The sequence below is a fragment of the Clarias gariepinus genome, chromosome 12 (genome assembly GCF_024256425.1).
Source record: "Clarias gariepinus isolate MV-2021 ecotype Netherlands chromosome 12, CGAR_prim_01v2, whole genome shotgun sequence".
Taxonomy (NCBI): domain Eukaryota; kingdom Metazoa; phylum Chordata; class Actinopteri; order Siluriformes; family Clariidae; genus Clarias; species Clarias gariepinus.
Genome location: NC_071111.1, coordinates 20,179,763 through 20,201,769, shown reverse-complemented (window position 1 = coordinate 20,201,769; position 22,007 = coordinate 20,179,763). Strand labels below are relative to the sequence as shown.

Here is a 22,007-nt window from a genome sequence, read left to right as displayed (position 1 = left end):
AAATCCAGATGTGCGCTCTTAATGAGGAACCCTAAGGCAACATCATCGAGGGGAACTCCTTAAGAACATTTAAAAGAAACAATAAAAGGAAACAACACCAACGGGTTCTCCTCCGATATGCATCTGATAGTGGAATTACATCACATCACAGAGCACTTTATAAAGTACAAACAAATAAATATGGGAGATTCTTATACACAGTAGGTACTTGAGAGGTCTGTAGAAGAATACTACTTTGTGATGTTTGACAGGACATGAGAAGATGGGAGGCGGCTTTTCTTTTTTATTCTTTTCGCCCCATGTCCACATACACACCTACAGTAAATGCATTCATACAGCTCTCTCTCTCTCTCTCTCTCTCTCTCTCTCGCTCTCTCTTTTCTCTCTCTCTCTGGTTCATTCCTGTCGCCCTTTCATCCTCACCATCATGGAAAAAAATACAGAAATACTACTAGTTCTTACTACACACTCACCCAACTCCACCCACCTTTTCTAAACAAGCACTCTACAGCACCTCTGCCTCAACACACCTCAACCTCCTTATCTCATAGAAGGAACCAGTTACTCTGGCAATAATTGCTCCATAAAGCAGTGGTTCTCATCCCGAGTCTATTTGAACGTTTTCTCTGCACTGCCACACCCACTTCAATTAGGAAAATGCTATTATTTATTTTATTAGTAAAACTGGGAGCTCAGAAAGCACTAATATGTCCATATGTCCATGTAGTCCTCCAGGACTAGTGCTGCCAGCCACTGCTCCAGAGGGAAGAGTAAGGTGGAAGAGTTAGTCCAGCCAACCCTAGACCTCTGTTGAAACCACTTAAATCCAGATGTGGCTCAGATACAAGCGGACTTGGTCATGCTAACCTCATAAAACACACCACAGAGTGCCCCAGGCATGGCTGTGCACAATGTGTGTCACTTTGGGGATTGTGGAGCAGTTCTGTGGTCCTGGTAATCAAGGTCGCTGGGGTGGTTCATTTCTGTGTGGACTTGAATTCAAATTCAAACCAGGGTTGCACAAATGCACTTTATGGTGGCTTGAGTATGTTAGACTAGCTAATTTGTTGTTTTAGCTAGTTAGCTAATTTAATATTTAATTTATTTTTTATTCAAGGTATTCATTTATGTTGCATGTAGCACGTTGGTCCTGGAGGAACGTTGTTCTGTTTCACTGTGTATACAAATTCAAATTCAAATTTGATTTGTCACATACACAGTCGTACACAGTCGTACACAGTCGTACACAGTACGATATGCAGGAAAGGCTTAATTCTTCGCATATCCCAGCTTCTTGTTGGTAGGCAGGGGTCAGAGCGTGGGGCGCCCCTGGAACAGACAGGGTTAAGGGCCTTGCTCAAGGGCCCACAGCGGCAACCTGGCGGAGCTGATCCATAACTCAGAGCCTTAACACAAAAGAAAAATGACAATAAACGCCTACTTGACTTGGCCTAACTAGCAAATTGATAGAGCAAAGAGTGCTAGAGTGCTGTTTTATGCTTATGATTAGGCTTAAATCCAAAATGACTAAGTGTGTGTGTGTGTGTGTGTGTGTGTGTGTGTGTGTGTGCAGTTTTGAACTTTGGTTATGAGATGTATAGGTTTTAAAATTATATTGTCTTCTTGTAACTCCAGGCCCAGGGTTCAAATCTCACCTCTAAGCTGTGTGTGTGTGTGTGTGTGTTGAGTTTGCATGTTCCTATGCACCCAGTGGGTTTCCTCTGGGCACTCCGGTTTCCTCCCACATGCTGATTGGGGTAACTGGCATTCTCAATTTGTCTGTAGTGTGTAAATGCGTGTGTGCATGTATGTGCATGTGTGCCCTGCCTCATGCTAAAAGACTTTGGTTAGACCTTTGGCCCCCATATATATACATAATATACAGCCCCCACTATATACAGAATACGTAGAATAGAAAATAAATGAATGAACGAATGAATGAATAAATGAATAAATGATATACAGTAAGATGTTCTATTAATATTATAAGAAGCTTTATTATAAGGGTTCTTATACTATTAATAAAAAGCTTTGATTGTCATTGTATTATGATAACATTATTAGTACACTTACCCACATTATTACTGTACATTTTTTAAACTAACTCAATAACTGTGTATTTTAGACTTCATCAAATCCTGTATGCTTGAGAACCAAAAATGAGGACTTCCTACTTTATTCTACATCTGTACTCTCTAACAATCTTCATAAAGAAATTTTTATGAATAAATCTGTACATTATAACACTCAATAAAATCATTTAACAGGTGTAAGACAGACTGATGGGAAAATGTGCAGTTCATTTTCCAGGCAGCAGATGGAGCTAAAGGAAAAGGAAGGCAGCAAGCAGAACACTGAAGGACTCAACACTTTTAGCATTAAATTAATACCTTCACGGTTGACTCAGCAATGTCATTGATACACACTTTACCGCTTACCATATTTAATTAACATGAACACACTGTGCTGCTAGCTTAATAGACACACAGCAAGTATACATGTGGAATTAAGTATTATAAATAGCCTGGGGAGGGAGGTTTTCTGCAAGAAAAAGAAAGAGGTTTTCTGGTGTAATCTAATGTAACAACCAGCCAAATATGTACAACTATATTAATTCATTTGAGCCTTTTGATCTCTTCATTCCTCACCAATGCGACATTAACATCACAGTTAGATTTACTCACTCACACATTCTCTATATCAATTACACTGTACAGGAGTCTGGAGACAATCCCAGGGGACTTAGGGGGACAAGGCAGGATGTCAGTCTATTGCTGATGCATGCACAAACTTACACACTACCGGCAATTTTGAAACACCATTTAGCCAAATCTGCATGCCTTTGGACGTGGGAGGAAACCAATGAACCCGGAGTAAACAACTCACCCAGCATTGGGAGATCTCAAAAGAGGTCGGAATCGAACCCTCGACCTGGATGTGCAAGGCCACAGGGTCACTTACTCACTCACTTGCAGGGGGCCTGCCCTAGACTTAGAGCGCAAGGCAAGGTACACCCTAGACGACGTGCCAATCGATTACAGGGCATGCACACACACACACACACACACACACACACACACACTCAGCCGCTCATTCAAACACTACCGGCAATTAAAAAGATCAGTTAATCAAATCTGCATGTTTCTAGACCCTTGGAGGAAACCAAAGTACCCGGAGGAAACCCATCCAGCATGATTTAATTTAACGATATTTAAAACGCTTTTCTAGTTATCATGCTTTGTTAAATGCTTTTTCTTTCCTTTCAAGTAATCATTAAATTATGGATGCAACCATGATAACTAAATAATAATAACATATTATAACAATAAACAATAACAACTGTAAAGACTGTAAAGTGATTTTTAAAAGCAGTACACTCAGGAGCCCCATGGATATTATAATGTACATTTACTGACTCCACATTGGAGATATGCAGATTATATACCGTAATAAGATGTTTTGATGAGTAAGACCCGAACATGACCTGTATATGACATAATTTAACATGGCTGTAATTTACTGTAAGTCTTTTGATTTGGCAATGAGTCATCTGGCTCATTTGGACCGTTGTGAAACTATATTTCCTCTTTAGTGCCAGGGAATAAAAGAGTGTTGATGAAAGGAAGAAGAATGAAAAAAATTCTTGGTGGAGAGAGAGAGAGAGAGCGAGAGAGAGAGAGAAAGAGTGTGAGAGAGAAAGAGTGAGAGAGAGAAAGAGTGAGAGAGAGTAAAATGTGGCATTGCATCAGGGAGCATTCCTTGACTTTTTTTTCTGTTGCCAAGGAAACCAATGAAATGATGACTATCTGGGAACATCCCAACTCTCTCTCTCTTTCTCTCGCGCGCTCTCTTTCACACACAGTGTGAGCATATCAGACTAAATACGCTACTAATTAAATGAATGCAATAATTGGAAAAATAAATCAGTTATTTTGGCACTAATGTGAAGAAATACTCTGTATTAGAGCCAAACTCATACCTTCTTTCATCGAACGCAAGTTATCTGCAGCCCAATTAACACATTTTCCTGTTTGATTTTATCTGCATGTAATCATTAATTTTCTTGTGGGTGCATTTTACGATTCAGTTTGGTTTAACCAGACCTGCTAATTAACCTAAAATGACATTTGTGCACAGAAAGATTGGATTTTATTAATTTACATGTTTCTGTGCAACTTAAAGGCTCTCCATTGTATTTCCAGGATATTTTTTTTATCTATGTGTGTTTGGCCCTTGCACCTTCTTCAACAATTTAAAGCTAATTTAAACAGAATGAAATAATAAAAAAAAGCACTAAAAATGCATTTATAATGAAACATTTTCAAAAGCTCCTACAGTCGGGTTTAAACGAGACTGGACATGCTTGCATTTGGTAGGTGCTGTTCTTTAAAGTAAAATGCGGCAGAATTCTATTTATATAAATATGCAAACATATGTGCAGTTAAATTAATGTCACACATTTGCTTGTGATGAGAGAAGAACAGAAAGGTGTTTTTCCCATAGACATTTTCTAAATCAGGTCAATTACCATTTTGATATATGAGTTTGAATCTTTAACTGTCACATTGTAACAAGAAGAGAGTAATAATTTATGGAAGTGAGTTAAGCAAAAAAAAAGAAAAGAAAAGATAAATGATAGAAATGCACAGTGATGTCAAGCTTACAAAAGCGAAAGCGAGTGAATTTCCTAGCACTTTTATGGATTCTGTTGATTGTTCATTTTGAAATCCGTTTCCACAAATGACATGCAGGATGACATGACACTCACTCTTTCATACAATCACACAAGGTGTAATAAACCATCATTTGTATTCATCACTAGTGACTCATTTCAGAATTTCCATTATAATGCCGACTAGCAATTAGGAGGAGTTATTTCCATTTCTGATGTACAGTACTGTTCTCCAGAGTGAACAATCATGACGTTAGAATTAGGTACGAAGATGTGCTAGATTTGTGCTGGATATATAAGAACAATACAAATAGTTAAAAGGGGTAATACTGTACATTTTCTCATAATTACTGAAATTAATTGGAAGCAGTAATAACAATCTAAAGTGTTTATGCCTTATAGTATAATAAACCTATAGTGTTTTACTGATCATTAGCCTTTACTATAACAAAAAATATATATAGCATTAAACACATTATACAGTAAATACAGAGACATTCGTAAAAAATGCTCTCATAAGTTCATTCATGCTTTTATTATTGCTACTTCTTACTCTTTCCATTACATTGTGATATTGTGATCATATATTTCGGGCGGAGGTGGTGGAACGTACTTCCTCTAAATGTCCATACAGCAGACTATCTTTAAACAACGACTCAAGTCGCATCTGTTTCTCCAGTACTTGGACTAACCCCCCTCACCCCCACCCAAAAAATAAAATAATAACCCAGTTGTGTTGGACTAATGGCACTTAGTTATTAACCTAGTTAACCCAGTGTAAGTATGTATCCAATGATGTAAACATTAAAGCACTTTTTGTAAGTCGCTCTGGATAAGAGTGTCTGCCAAATGCCTAAATGTAAATGTAAATGTCTTATCCAGTTTGTACTAGTAATTTCAGTTTGATTTTAGAACTGTCTGTAATATGCATTTTGCACAAATGTGGAGCCCTAAAATGAAGCATAAATAAAACTATGTCAAATCCATGAGGTAATAAGGAGAAAGTTTCAAAAAGGAATCAGGAGAGTGTGCTCTTCAAACATTATATAACTACTGTAAATGGATCCCTAATGCAATTGTGCAAACAAATTATGATGAGACAAGAACATTGAGCAAGACATTAAAGACTAATTAACTACAGGTTATCCTTTCTATCACACAGATTACATTCATCCAGAGATCTTTATATTGTAGGATAAAAAGAATAAACATGGTTTTATTGATACATTTAAGTTGCATAAGTGTAAAAGATCAAGCATTATAAGAAGCCCTGCATTTGAGTTTGGATCATATGAGTTGACAGCAGGGTTTCACTAATCATCATTTTCTAAATGAGTCATGCTGCTGAAGTATGACAAGGATGTCATTATGACTCATTCCCACATGTTTTTTTTTTATTATTTACTCCCGTTACCAGAAAAGTACAAAAAGATTTTTTAAAGCACAGCTGCTTTGTTGCAAGATCTTAAAATCTTCCTATGCCGGAATTGCATCACATTCACAGATCTACAGAACCTCTAAGAGAGAATCTTTTTTTCCCCCTCTCCTGCCATCATATAGGCCATGGTTCAAATCCCACAGCTAGGAGGAGACACAGAGGGAAATGCAAATACAAAGAGATAATCTACGAAGCAATGAAAACAATAATTAAGGATCTTAACATTATAGACATTGTCCTACCCTCTCTGAATTTATTAAAGGATAAAGATGTAATCAATAGAAAATACTTAGAAAAGGAATATATTTATGCTTAGAATCTTTCAACGTCTTGTTGAAATCTTACAAAAGTCTGATAATGTTTCACATTTCATTGTTTAGTTTTAGTTAACAAGTAAAATAAACGACAAGCACAAAGACTTTAAGGTGCGTGCAGAACGCTATGAAGTGGAGGAGTGAATATATCTTGAAGGTGTGGTTAGGTGTGCAGCTACACTCATTTCCTGTGAACCAAGTGTGTGCCGTTTAGTGTGATGATATATTTATAATGACATACATATAAATCTCAGATTTAATTCTAATCTTTAGTGGAAGCTATAAAACCAAAATGAACTTAAAGAACCTATAGAAAAACTAAAAATGTTCATTTAACATCTTGGGAGTTCATTTAACGCAAGTCCTGTCGATGATTGATAGTATAAATATTTTTTTTATATTATACAGTTATAAAGTATTTATAATAATTCTTTTATAAAACTGTAAATTGCATATCAGGAGCCATCTTTGCAATCATTCGTTTAGTATATGAACTACTTCTCCGGTGTAGAGTTACAAGTGGCCTGGAGCCTAGTTCAGAGATCTTTGGGTACAAGGCCAGTTTGTACTTCTATTAAGTTTAGTTTGAACTTAATAGAAGTACAAATGGAGTACCAACCAACTGCAGGGCATCTGCATATACCAATCATATACCTACATCTTGCACATTTTGGAAAAGCCAATTAGCCTGCAAAAAAAAATGTGGAAACTTTTAAACTAAGGTACATTTTTTATTCTAAGATTCCAAGAAATCAATTAGAGAAATAATAAATTTATTTCAGGTGTTGACTTCTTGTTGTTGTTTTTTTTTTTATTATTATTATTTTTTTTTAAATAGCCTTAAAAAATAGTCTCAAAATAGTCTTTTTTTTAGTGGCAGGTAATTGTTTAAATTTTAAGCATTAAATTGTAGGAAGGAACTAAATTACCTGTCAATAGATTTAGATTTATTTGGAAAAATATATGACTGATAGTGAAATAGTGATAGTGACTGATTGTTTTCTTTTTTTAAGGATAGTGGTCACATGAAGTAAAAAAAATATCACATAGTTCTTTGATTTCTTTTTAAAACTGTAATCACCCAAACAACCCTGATCAAAGCTTATATATCCTTTAATGTTTGGCCACATTGTAAACACACAGGTTGACACAGGCAGCTTTAAATGGGGATTAAAGGGATGTTTCCACACCTGTCACTCATTGTAATTGTAATTAGTGTCTGTGCATGAATAGTCAGTGAGTTTCTCAGCTCATGACGTGACGCACTGACTTGGCAGGATGCTGCACCATGGGGGAGACAAAAGAAATGCCAATGAACCTGAGTAATAAAATAGGTGATCTTTGTAAAGCAGAAAAAAAGGATATAAAAACAATGGCAGTCAGTACTGTTCAAATTCTGATAAAGAGGTGAAAAATAATAAGTTCTGTTGATACTAAGCCCCGGTCAGTTAGATTAAAAAAGATTTCATCCACTACTGGCAGAAGAATTGCTCAGAACACAAAGAACATTCTACAAACAACTTCAGAAGAAATACAGGCTGATCTAAAAAAAGTACTGGTGTTGTTTCAAGAAGCACAATAAGGAGGTACTTAAACACGAATGACCTGTATGGGCGAGTTTTGCCAGGAGAAAGCCGTTACTGCGTCCATGCCACAAAAAGGCCTGCTTTAGACAGCACCTAGACAAGCCTGGCACCTTCTGGAGCAGAGTCATTTGGAGTGATGAGACCAAAAATCAAACTTTATAGTCATAACCATAAATGTTATGTTTATGGTGAAAAATAGATCACCCCCACTGTAAAGCATGGTGCTGGATCTCTTATGTTTTGGGGCTGTGTGAGATCCACTGGCACAAAATTGATGGCAAGATGAATCCAGAATATCAGAAAATACTGGCAAACAATTTCCATTGTATAGAATAAAAGCTGTGCATGAGACGCTCTTGAACGTTCCATCATGACCAGGAATCAAAGCAAAAGTTCATGTTGACCCTCGAATGGCTACAGCAGAAAAAAGGTAAGGATTCTGGAGCGGCCATTACAATCTTCTGACCTTAATATCATTGGGCCTCTTTGGAGTGATCTCAAACATGTACTGTAGCTCATGCAAGACAACCAAAGATTTACAGAACCTGGAGGGATTTTTCCCAGAATAATGGGGAGCTTTACCATCTGAGAGAATTAAGAACCTTAAGTAGAATTATTACAAAAGACTGCATGCCATCATTGGTGCTAAAGGGAATACAAATACACAATATTAAGAATGCAAATTTGTGAGCAGGATTATTTTAAAAAATTGTCTTTATTGTTATGTCTGCTTGACGAGAGTCCCATTCTGTTATGCCTTATATATCAACTTAAAAAATTACATTGTAGTTTGTTTTCCCTTCTCACTCATGGCACATAGCTTGCAATTTTTCCCAAAGTAAGTTATCTCAAAGTTTCTCAAAGTTTTGAGCACTGTATATATATAACTGTATATAGGTGTTTGTTTGTCTGTTTTGAGTGTAGAGCAGAGGTGACACAGAACTGAGTGGAAAAAGTAAAAACAAGGCATTCTGAGATAATATTTTTGAAAAAAAAAATTAATCAATATAAAGTTTCTATAAAACTTTCCTCATGTATTACTGGTGCCATTGTTATACTATTATAAGTGTTCTCTCTCACTTAATTTCTATACCGCTTGCCCTGTACAGGGTCATAAGGGGCCCAGGCTGGGGTGCTAATCCACTGCAGGGCGTGCACACACACACATACACATACACACACACACACACACACACACACACACACACACACACACACATACATATACACACACGCACACACACACACATACACACACATACACACACACACACACACACACATACACATTTTTTATTTGTCACTTATACAACCATACATTTACATACAGTATAGGCATTTGGAAGACGCCCTTACACAGAGTGACTTACAAAAGTGCTTTAACGTTCTGTCATTAGATAGATCCCTACACTGGGTTACTAGGTTACTAACTAACTACCATCAATCAAACACCACTGCAAAGGTAAAAAAGAATTGAGGGGTGTAGTGGGATTAACAAAAATATTGAAGGAACAAATAGGTATTAAGTTGTCATTTGAAGATTGCCAGAGACTTAGCTGTGCCGACATCTACGTTTACATTTAGGCTTTTGGCAGACGCTCTTATCCAGAACGACTTACATTTCATCTCATTACACATCTGAGCAGTTGAGGGTTAAGGGCCTTGCTCAAGGGCCCAACAGTGGCAACTTGGTGGTTGTGGGGTTTGAACCTGGGATCTTCTGAACCATAGTCCAATGCCTTAACCACTGAGCTACCCCTGGCCGTGTAGAGGAACATCATTCCACCGCATAGGTGCCAAAACAGGAAACAGTCTAGAGGAGCGTCTTCCTCGATCGCTGAGAGATAGTCGGACCAGCTGAGCAGTGCTGGAAGATCGGAGGGAACGTGATGCGATGCAAGGTGTGACTAGAGCTGAGAGGTAGGTGGGTGCTGGGCCGTTTTTAGCTTTGTAGGCGAGCATCAGGGTTTTGTATTTGATGTGGGCAGCTACAGGAAGCCAGTGCAGGGAGCGGAGAAGTGGGGTGGTGTGGGTGTTTAGGGAGGTTGAAAACAAGACGTGCAGCTGCATTCTGGATCAGCTGCTGAGGACAGATAGTGGACAAAGGCAGACCTGCCAGGAGTGAGATGCAGTAGTTCAGTCTTGAAAGAACAAGGGACTGAAGAAGCACCTGAGTTGCTGGTGTAGAAAGAAATAAGCGGATTCTTCTGATGTTGTAGAGAAGAAACCGGCAAGAGTGAGTAAAGTTAGCAAATGTGTGGGGAAAATGAAAGTTGATTGTCTAGAGTTAACCCAAGATTGCGGGTAGTGACTGAAGGAGTGATCTGATTGTTGTCTAACGAGATCACAAGGTCTTGACAAGGCAGTATGACATGCAGTAAAATGCTTATATGACCTAAAAAAACAGTACAGTAAAAATTACACTACAAATGGAAATATTGCACTAGAAAAATACAATTAAACTAAATATGAAATAAATAAATGAAGCTGGAAATTAAGTTAGATGAGCTAGAATTAAATAAAGGAACATATTTTTTTTTAATGAAAGTGTTAACTGTGGAGTATAATACTGTCATATCAGAATATAAAAAAAAGATAGAAATGTAAAAATATAGTGTGGGTATAATAGCAGCAGTATGAGTTAATACAGGGAGTATGAAATGATATAAGCTGTGCATCAGCAGCAGTGTGATTGTCCGTGGCCTAACGTACAAAATAGTTCTCATTTTATGTGCAAATGAGCCATGTGCAAACAAGTAATGTGCAACGTGCAAGAATTATGATTTTTATGTGTTAGCTGGATGTGCGAGTGCAATAATACACACTGTATTTTACAGTACAATATTGTAGCATGCTGTGTATACCCAATACACTGTATTTTACAATACATTTCGCCTAATCTGCATGTTTTTGGGCTGTGGGAGGAAACTGGAATACCTGGAGGAAACCCATCAGGCACGGGAAGAACATGCAAACTCCATACACACGGGCCGAGGCTGGAATCGAACCCTGCAGGTGCAAGGTGACAGTGATAGCCACAATGCCACCGTGCTGCCTATTATTTTAATACTCTTGGTATTTCTGCTATAATATTATATTGTTTTTTTTAATATAATATTGTATAACATTATTATTGTAAGACCTGTAGGGCAAATAAGCTACTGCAAGCAATCTGATGTGGGTTGTTATTGTTGTGATATACAGTAGATTTTAGTAATATTATTTCTGAAAATAATGCCATATGTTGAAGTCTTGTAATGTTTAAATGAACCAAATGCTATGCATATGTGACTATGATGAATAATTGAATAGCAACACACTTGATGTAACTTGTCGTATCTTGTATTGTTTTTATATTATTTTAATTTCTATTTTATGGCTACAGTATTATCCTGTGATGCTGCTAAGCACGCCACCAAGCACGGGGAGAACATGCAAACTCTATAAAAAAACCCAAAGAGGGAATCAAACCCAGACCCCGGAGGTGCAAGGCATCAGTACTAACCATTAAGCCACCGTGCTCCTGCATTTACATCATATTCAGCTATAATGATGGATCACATACATATCTCTGAATTTGTACAAATTTTCTATTCTATGGACATCTTTATAAATCAATGAGCATTCGCTTGCAATCATCTATAGTAATACATCAGTGATTAAATATGCACATTAAAGTCACAGGCTTTTACAGTATAACTGTTGCTCTACACAAATCCCTTTTTGTTTACACAAGTTGGCATGATTGCTTTTTCTTGTTAGCAAGTGAACAGTGCTGAATAAGGTTCTTGATGAGCATAGTTGAAAGATGAATGCTTAAAACGTCTCAGAAGAGAAAAAGGAAAATCACTATGCATTATTTATGCATTTTATTTGTATACATATATATATATATATTTTTTTTACATTAAGGACGTTTTGCTTTATAGTGAAAATACACTTCAGAAAAAAAGCACTAGTACTCTTCAAGTGCCTGTGTGTGAGTGTGGTTTAACCTTCATGTTCATTGTGGTGAAGTTCACACGCCGCATTTCGAGAGTAAACTGTTTGTTGATTTCCGATATGCATGCAAAAACTTCAAGCTAGCATTTTTCAAACAGAAAAGAGCCTTCACCACAGATCTTCATGGCTGGTGTTTTATGAACCAAGTTTCAGGAGTCAGTGTTCATTCAATAAAGAAATTGCTTTAGTTTGTAGTTCCGCACCGTGGGCACACCTTGCTTCAATACTCCATATACAGTAAAATCTGGGATATTGAGGAAAAGAAAAAAAAAATAATCTGGCCTTTTGTAATCTTTAAATATGCAGTTTGGGTGAGTAGCCTCCGATTCTTGTTCCTGGCTATTGGATGAACATCTGAAGCTCTTAACCTGTATCTGCATGTACGGTACAGTATATTGTACTGCATGAGTGAACATAAATGATATAGTATATACTGTATGTACAGAGTATGTGTCTTGGGACAATCTCATCTGCAAGTCCGGTCCAGATTTATTAATAGACCATAAAGCTCAATCCCACTATGAGGTCTTTGCTTATGAAGGTTAGAGATGATCTACATTTTGCAACATAAGAGGTTAGTGTTTCATACAGTATATACTGATACTTGGCCAAATGTAGATTACAGCCACATGTGGCCCAAATGTGCATGCAATTAGCATGTCTTATTCAGCAGTATAGTAACAGTGCTACCGTAACCCACATGGGTAACTTTTTTCTTTTTCTTTTTTCTTTTGTAGTAGCAGATTTAGGTATAACAACAATAAGCACAACATATCAGTAGATTAGAGCAAGGAAGCAAGCAAAAAGGAAACTCCATTAGTTCTGAAGGAAACAACTCTGACATGCCAGAACAAAAGAAAATATATCTCAGTAAATCTCCATTTCTATGCAGTTTCATTTCATTTCACGCAGAGATCTCACTTGTCACAGTGTTACAGTATGATGTTCATATTGCGCTTGACCAAGCCACCATTCAATTAAACTGAGTGAGTGTTCAGAAAGGGTGCGTGTCCTCCAACCTGCTATGGTACAAAGCTGTTATGCATTTCTCGCCCATTCTCTACATTTAAGTGGACAGCTTTACTATCAATGCCTCGCTCAATTATAGACCAAAAAACAAACATTCCAAAAAGTGTGTTGCCTGGCAACAGTATGATGTAGCAGCAGGATGAATTTCCCACAACTTGATGAAAAATAAAAAGAATTAATGGCCACACACACACACACACACACACACACACAAAGGGGAAAACATTCCCAGATGTAATTTAATCACTGGAGGGAAATCAGTAAACAGCACTGATTCAGACACAGTATTTACTGGCTTTATCAGAATTAGACCCAATAATTCACAACGTTGTTGCCGTTGCCTTGATAAGTATTTAATTACATCTTCTTCAGTAGGAGTGTGTTTGATAAACAATGGTTTTATGTCTAGATAATTGCTTACTTTATAATAAGAGACTGAAACTCCCTTATTATTGTGTTTTATGTCTCTGATTATTGAATCATGTCTTTGTATGTGCCTGTGTTTTTTGTTTTAGCCAAAGGCAATTAGACAGCGCTCTCTCTCTCTCTCTCTTCTCTTTCACATGATGGCAAATTCATGAGAATTGTACAGGTCAGCTGCTGAGTGCATGTATAAATAATGGATATGAATATGGAAGTGTGTGTGTGTGTGTGTGTGTGTGTGTGTGTGTGTGTGTGTGTGCACGCATCATGATAGCCTGACCAGCATGAAGCCTTACTGATGATGAATGAGAAAATAAATGATTTATGATACAAAATGTAACATTATAGGCAAAAAACTACCAAGGCACTCTTTTTTTTTTAATCTATAATTTTCACATTTTATACAAATTTCCATAATTTTCTTTTGATTGTGTAAAGCTGCTTTGCGACCATGACAGTTGTTAAAAGTGCTATACAAATACATTTTTAATTGAATTGAATTTGTAAAGTAAACAATAATAATAATAATAATAATAATAATAATAACTGGCAAAAAACATTATACAGTACTGGCATATAGTACAAACAAAGTGTCTTCGGATATTTTTAAATATGCTCATGGAAAAAATGTTAACCTAAAAAAAAAAAAAAAGCTAATCATTATTGATATAAAAACTCGAAGCATTTTTTCTCTGGGATTAAGTTCTTTGTATCTTGAATTTATTTATTTTTTTTGCCCTGTTACATTAAAACTCATGTAAGGTAAAATTACTTTATCATAAGTAACCAAACACACATTTTCTTAATGACGCCGTATTTATGCATGGAAGTCGACATCACATTATGATGTCATGGTCATGTCTTGGTATCAATAAAAAAGAAAAAAAAAATCAGATTTTTGACTTTAACCTTGTGCAATTTAAATAGACGTCACCAGACGGTATGGAGTTTCCAGGATTACCATTCCCAGAGTACGGTACAGATTCCTACATCAGGTTCCACTGCTGGCTCCTTAGGTCAGGGAGGCCAGACTAATTGGATGGCGTTGTTTGAGAAACTGTACAAAAAAAAATGCCGGTGTGGTCAAGCTGTGACCGATAACAACGGCTCGTTCACTCGTTTCGACTTTGTAAAAATGAATGTTGGACACGACAACTTTATGCCGTCGACATCAGAATTATCTTTGTTGCTCAACACTTTGAATCTCTGGTGCAGACGGACAGGATTTATGTCTAAAATCATTCTTTCTTATTCTTAGACAGAAATACATTTTGTAATGAATTTATATGAGCAACATTTTTTTCCCATTAGTATATATTACCTTCCTAGAGTCCCTCAACAGTACAACAAAAATATGATTGCAGATTGGCTAAAATGATCATGAATTTTCTCTTTAAAGTTGTTTCTAACTCATAACGAATACTGTACATATAAAAATTTAATTAAACCGGCTTTTTTTCAGGGCTTTCATAATTATTACTTTATAAATACTGTAATTTTATGAAACATATTATGGTACTGCCGAGACAAACGATACTCTTTTACCATAATTCAAAACTTCAGACATCCCTATGCATGGCCTGATACTCTACAGTACGTAATGGATCATAAAATGGATTAATGCGAACATTTTTAGTGGAGCTACTGCATCTCTAGTTACACAGTGTAAAAATAATCTACTTTCACTTTTCCATGTGATCTACAGTAGATCTTTATACTTCTCTGTCAGTTCCGTCAGTTCCAGTGGAGGGCAAGTAGTTTCTTCTTCCTCAAGAGGAGAAGAAATGTGTCATGATCCAGCCTGTATCGTGAGCAGGCACGTATTCAGAGAACGTTTAAACGGTACATTTGTTTATCTTTATTGCCATATTGTGCTGGGATTTTCTGCCAAAAGGTCTACAGGGCTGGGAAACCCACTTTCAATTCAAGGACCTTCTGACAATCAATTATCAGCCACAGGGGCTGGATCACTGCGCTCGCTGCTGTCTGTAAATTCTGCTGAATTTCCACCATGACAGAATTTGTTTCTTTATGACTCAGTGTACAGAAGTATCAGCTGTATTGTCTTGAAATAACTCTTGAAAGTAATTCTTTGGAAGGTTGTTTTATGTCATTTCCTTTGCTGGTTAAATTTCTTTCTTCAATCTATAATGCATGAATAAACTTACATAATCGAAATTTTTTTTCTTAAAAAAATGCTTATAAAAAAGCTTTTACTTATTTGGTTATTCATCTCTGGACAGAATCAAGCTTTAGGTAAGTTAGTGTGTAAATAAAAGCTGACTGCATTTAAAAAAAAATCATGTTGCGGATTTTTATTACATGAAAACCTCAAATCTCTCATAAAATTTGTTTTTCGCCTCGTTTCCTCATCTTAACAGGAAGCATGTTCATCCTGTCTATTATTTGGGTAAAAAACATTTGCATGTGATTTTCCATGTAATGAACTTTCTCCCCCAGAACAATCTATAATCCAATTATCTTTTTTGTTTGTTTGTTGTTTTTTGCAAACATTGTGCATTTTTATTAAAGCTGAATACTATCCTTAAAGGTACAGTATAGTTACATTAAACAAAACATATGCTAAACATAAATTACAACACATTCCATGATGAGATTATTAAAATGAATAAAAACACTCCAGGACATTCTGAAAAGTTCTTCACTCTTTTATGGGCAATGGGTGATTTACAGCATTGTTCGACAATTGTTTAATTTTAGTGCGATGTATAAATAGTCACAGGATTTTGGTTAGATTTCTCTGCCTTTGCATTGTCCTCATCATATGGTTATACTTTCTATCACCTTTTTTAACCTTGGTGAGAAGGATACATTTCTGGTGTAATAATAGTAATAATAATAATAATAACAACACCAACAATAACATTACAAAAGGGAAACTCCCAGCTCGTTTTTTTTCAGTGCATCACAATGTTGTATTAAAACTAGATTTTACTATTAGGTAATAAAATCAGTACACAACCTATGTACAAAATTCGCAAGGGAAGCATTAGGTCATAGAGCAAAGTAGAAAATTACCAAAAGAAAGGTCTTGTTCTTGCATAGCTGATGAAACATTTCCATAGAGTATCCAGTGTTTTTTTTTTTTTTTTTAACATTTGTTTTTACAAATTGGTGGAAATAAGGAACCAGGGAATCTGTATCGTCCCTTTTTAAAAAAAAAAAGAAAAAGAAAAAAAGGCAAAAAAAAAAAAAAAAATCAGAGCACCTGTTTTTGCCAGGCCAAAATAAATATCTCAAATATATTATTCATTTTATACACTGATTGTTTAAATCTAATTACACTTGTATAAATATATCATTTGGTCTCCTAAGGGAAATTCAGACCGTTTTGGTGGTTACTCACAGTTCTTTAACACGAACATGGGCGTTTCTCCATATGTGTTCTTGTTTGTTCTTCTGTACTGCTTTAAGTCATGTTTCATTGCAAGGTCAGTTCCTCTACTAAAGGATGGAAGAATGTTTAAACAGCTGGGTGCTTCCCAAATACCAGTGATTCACTGATCGTGACTAACATCTATGAATGTATCGAAAGTTTTGTAATTCGTCAGAATACGGTGATGGCAGACGCGCGATGAATCAGCTCAGGATGAGGTTCGGGTTATTGAAACCGACTAGCATTGAAATCCCGTGATGGCATTAGGCTGTCATATGTGCATGTACTTATGCTACAGATATTTTGCATTCTTATTGTGAAAGTGTGAAAATAAATGTAACATACCAATGTGAAATGTTGCATCCTATTAGACTAGGTTTAAACGCTGGATATACAGTACTACCTATCATGGTGCTGCCATTCAACTCTGTTCATCTTGCCTAGAATAAGAAGTAAGTAGCTGGTGAGGTATGCTTTGACTCTCACTTGCCCCCTAGTGGACAGAACTTTTAATCCTCCAGATGTATTGAAGTTTCAGTAGCATGCATCATGAGCTTGCATGACTGGTCCATTTCCACTAGGGGTGTAAATCTATATCTCGGGTTTGCACACAAAACAATGTGATAAAAAAGGCAACAATTCGATAATCTAAATCTGCTATTAAAACATCATGAGCGGATTTTGTTCCTCAGATCGATATGAGGACATATTTCTTCACAATTTGCCTTTTAGTCGTAATTAATGATGACGCAGAGAAAAATCATTTTTGAGTATCTGAGGCATCTTGCTAGTCTATTAAACTATTTTTTCACATCAGCTGTTTTTTTAATGTTAATTATGTTCTTATAATTAATTCAGTTCAATACTAACCAATGTACAGTATGATTGCTTGAATTCAGTGCAGGTTTTTTTTTTCTTTTTTTTTGTTCAGTGCCTTTTTAAAAAAAAAATATATAAATGTATCGATCCAAGAAACCAAATCCTAGTATAGGACATGCAGTTATGTCAAGGTTTGTTTAACTGCTTCGGAAGCCAGAACCAAAGGGAAGCAACACAGCACACGTAGAACTGATCCTTTGTTGTTATGTAGATGAAGGTAACTCTGTAACAATGCAAGTCCGTCCGTCTCATTTTTGGTATTGAGAATAATCCTTCAAAAAAATCTGCTTCAGTAACCTCAGACATACACACGAAGAATGGACGGCTTTCCGTAACTTCACTCTATACGTCTTCACGAGCTGTCCCCCCAGTCTTCTATTTCATCCTGAGATTAAATCCATTCATCATAAACGGCAGAGGGGTTCGGAAGGCATACTTGAGCAGACGTTTTTCAGGAAAGCCTCGTGATTTCGCCTTTGCAGCATATGTCCAGTTCTGTAGATGTCGTTCTGATGGTGTGAGAGCCCCTGAGCAGTGTGTATCAAGCGCACTTATCCACTGAGAGAAACTGATGTAAGTCTGTCTTAGCTTTAATTCGCATACTGGGAGTAGAAGGCCACTTTAACCCGCTCGATCTGGTGACAGAGTTTGATAGCAGGGCCGAGTTTAAGATCCATACACTCCTGGACGGTCGGGAGGGTCAGCAACAACAAGGCCTGACCATCAATGTCCTGCAGAGAGAGCGTGAAAGAGAGAGAGAGACAGAGAGAATATGAGTATGCACTGGACACTTATTAGCTGTCCAATCCTGGCCTGTTTTTTTTTCAATTAATGAAATTTTGCTGTTTTGTTATTTTATTAGGTGTGTGTGTGTGTCTACCTGCTCTTGAAAAATCTTGGCCAACGAGGCACAATCTGTAGACAGGATAAAGTTGACCACGTCTGATACGCTCCACTCGAGAGGATTCTTCTCTAGCACCAGACAACTCTCCTGCTCCTCTGTATGCGCCGTCTACACAAACGCATACACAAAAAGTCTCATCATCCCAATGAGGGCACCGATCTCAGACACAGAGTTTTCACTTCTCAATGCTGGTTAGCTTAATTTTTTTTTCTCTATGTAGACCTCATTTATTAACGTTTATTAAAGATGTGCATCAATACTCGTGTATATGTAAAAACAAATGCCAATCACGTCTAAACTTCGAAGTGAAGTTTGTGGCACAGCTGAGTTATGCTTATAGACACCTACTGTACTGTACTCTATACATATATATATATAAATAGAAGGTGAAAGAGCGCCTCCTGAGCATGACGTACACTCAATCCTGCTGGATGTCGGCTAGCCAAGTCACTTTTATCGGGTGCCATTACTTTTGAATGCTGGCTCCTTCTTAATTTATGGATTTTTTTTTATTAGATGATAAGTAATTATTATATAAAATAGCATTTATTTTATAATACTTATTTATTACTTAGCATTTATTTTACAATATCTATTTATTATTTAGTATTCATTTATTATTACACAAAGGCAATGTTCTCTAAAATAACAACAAGAAATGACAATGTAATTGATATCATCCGATAAATTACACCTGCACCCAGACTGATGAATGAGACCTTGTGTTTGCATGTGGATTGAACGTGTTGCCTCACCTTCGGCTGTGTGTGCTTGGGTGCCGGGGTGTGTGTGTAAGAGAGCGAGCGTGTGGATCTGCGCAGTGATGGCTGCTCTGTCGATGCCCCGGTCCCAGGCAGAGTGAGAGACCTGCAGGGTCGGCCTCGCCGCGTAGAGAAGCGCAGAGGAGCTTCCTCGCGCAGCTCCAAGCTGGAGCTTTCCCCGCTGTTCGACTCCTCCTCTTCCTCGTCATCGAAATAATCAAAATCATCACTGTCCTGCTGGGGAAGAGTGGAGCACATTCTGCGTTATATGCACTGATAATTCCTGTTACTGTTTAATATATTTCAATTCTTTTTCTTATGATGTTCAATTATATTCTGCTAATATTCACTGTCAGTGTGTGCATAAAATACAATGCTCTTTCATATTCAAAATTACTAAGCATTTTAAACCCCCTAAATCTATTTAAATCAAAATAGACCTAATTAGTAGCACAATTATTGTAGGGCGGCACAATATTAACCGTGCTAAGAGATTAGGATTGCACTGCCTTCATGATATCATCGTTTGCAATCATTAGCAAAGACTTATAACAGATTACAGTTCACGGTTACATAATGCTTTACAACATATTCAAACAATTGGGTCAACTGATAAATCAAACAATGATTAAAAAGAATAAAACTTGTATGCGTCTTATTTCTGTCAATTAAACTGTGACAGGCAACTAGGCAACAGGGCTGCCTAAAAACGTAAATCCATTTATTTATATACTGTAACATGATTGTTAATTTAAATAGGTTAGGATAATTCTTCCAGCACAATGTGCACTAGATTTAATGTGCTCTTAATGACCATAAAAATGAATTTAAATTATATTTTAATTAGATAAAGTTCAGTTTAATGTGTTGAAAAAAAATAAGTTATATTTCTTATCTAGTAGTAAAGTAATAAAAAAAGAGTTGGTCCTAAACTGCTTTCGGGCACGCACAACCTTCCTATAAATCTCCCAGCAATTTAAGCAGTGAGCTTCATGCCTGAACGTGCTCATTAAAAAAAAAACATTGATCAGGAACTCATACTAGTGCAATTCAGCCCTAATAGTGTTTATGAACGACTTTCACAGTGGAACAAATCTAAACTGCATTAAGTAACATTTCTAATCAGTCACATCAAATCACGTGATCTGAGTATATTTTCAGATTCCTGCTTCAAAAACTGTTAAAATCCAAGTTTAAGAATATTTAAATGAGGACTTTATGACACTGTAAGAAAAAGGCTTCTTCACCAGCAGCTGGGTTTAATAGAGAAAAATGCATGGTTTCATATCACACCTGGAGTAGTCAGCTTGGACAGTGTCTGTTAAAGTGCCTTAAAACAATGTTTGGGATTAAAATCTCTCAATTGTGTCGAATGATCAGGAACATGAGGTAGTTATCAACTGATTTTGGCTGAATTGAAAAACCTGATACATTTCACCTACTGCGCTGTATTGCCAATAACGCAAAACTAACCTGTGTGACTTAATTCCTGACTTGACATGACATGACGGGTCACATTTATAGATAGGCACGCCTAAAATTAGGAAGTAGTACGTACAGAGATTGTGCGAGTGACTTAATTATTGACGCTGCTTTGTTCTGATCCCATTGTTAGTCCAGGGCAAGCGAGATATCATCATCAATGCTTTTAAAATGAACCATGCTCGAGACGTGATGTCGGGTGAACTGCAGGGTCATATTTATTTCTATAAATATTAAATATAAAAACCTTCATGCAAATCTTTAAATATTGCGAAAATATTTTTAAAGAAATGTATTCCCTGTATCTTTTTGTGAATGCATGAGCTTTTTCCACCTTTTTAAAATTTAAATGAACAGATACACTTCTGGATTAGCATGACGCACATGATGAGCAGGAGAGCATTGAGAAGGAGCATTAACTTTATAAGCAACGGCTGAAGAGAAATCCAGCAGCAAGCGTTTAATCAGAGGTAATTTAAATCTATATGTAAAAACAAACCTCAAGACGTTTCATGTTTTACATGTGGTTATTTTCGCAACATAGTAAACAGGAGAGCAGCAGAAAATCCCGAAATAAGCATAATAAAATTGATTCAGCCGTCGGCTATTTAGTGCACATAACAGCTTGGAAGCCAGAGGGTTATTCTTTTGAGTCAGAATTAATTAAATGTCTTTGAGTCAGTTGAATTGAAATCAACACACACATTTAGCATACAGCTGTCTGTCACTGGTCTTCGGAGAGCATGGACTAAAAATTATATTTCACTTTATTGTCTATTCCTACAGTTTGATACAGGACAGTGGAGTGACTCTGGCACGTTACGCGTGTATTTCATTAAAATTTAAATGTTTGACATGTCTTTTGAAGCCGCTGGATGATTTATAGCTTTGACATAGCGCCATTCCCTGGAACTTGGCACAAGTACTAGGCATGATTGACGACTGTAGAGGTGTGAGTACGGTTGAAATAACAAAAATCACGTGGAAACATGACACAGCTGCACAAGGTCTACGAGTCACAATCATCTAGGAAATGACACTGTAAAAGCTGAGTTGCCAGATTGAGCAGTTTACTTTTTATCATATTGGGGTAAAACATCTTATGTGATTTATAAAAAAA

At 36.6% G+C, this 22,007-nt stretch overlaps 1 protein-coding gene across 5 annotated transcripts in view; it reads right to left on the bottom strand.

Annotated features, from left to right (window-relative positions):
- Window positions 1-15,300: 15,300 nt before the first annotated feature.
- sfmbt2 (Scm like with four mbt domains 2) overlaps window positions 15,301-22,007 on the bottom strand; it is a 71,827-nt gene continuing 65,120 nt past the window's right edge. For 4 of the 5 annotated variants that reach the window (XM_053508652.1, XM_053508648.1, XM_053508650.1 and 1 more), the window contains 3 exons: window positions 19,400-19,642; window positions 18,621-18,752; window positions 15,301-18,471 (listed from right to left, as the gene is read on the bottom strand). In XM_053508652.1, the coding sequence (XP_053364627.1) occupies window positions 18,331-18,471; window positions 18,621-18,752; window positions 19,400-19,642 (516 nt within the window). In that variant the 3' untranslated portion in view covers window positions 15,301-18,330. The remainder of the gene's footprint in view (window positions 18,472-18,620; window positions 18,753-19,399; window positions 19,643-22,007) is intronic. The other variant, XM_053508649.1, reaches the window with a different exon arrangement.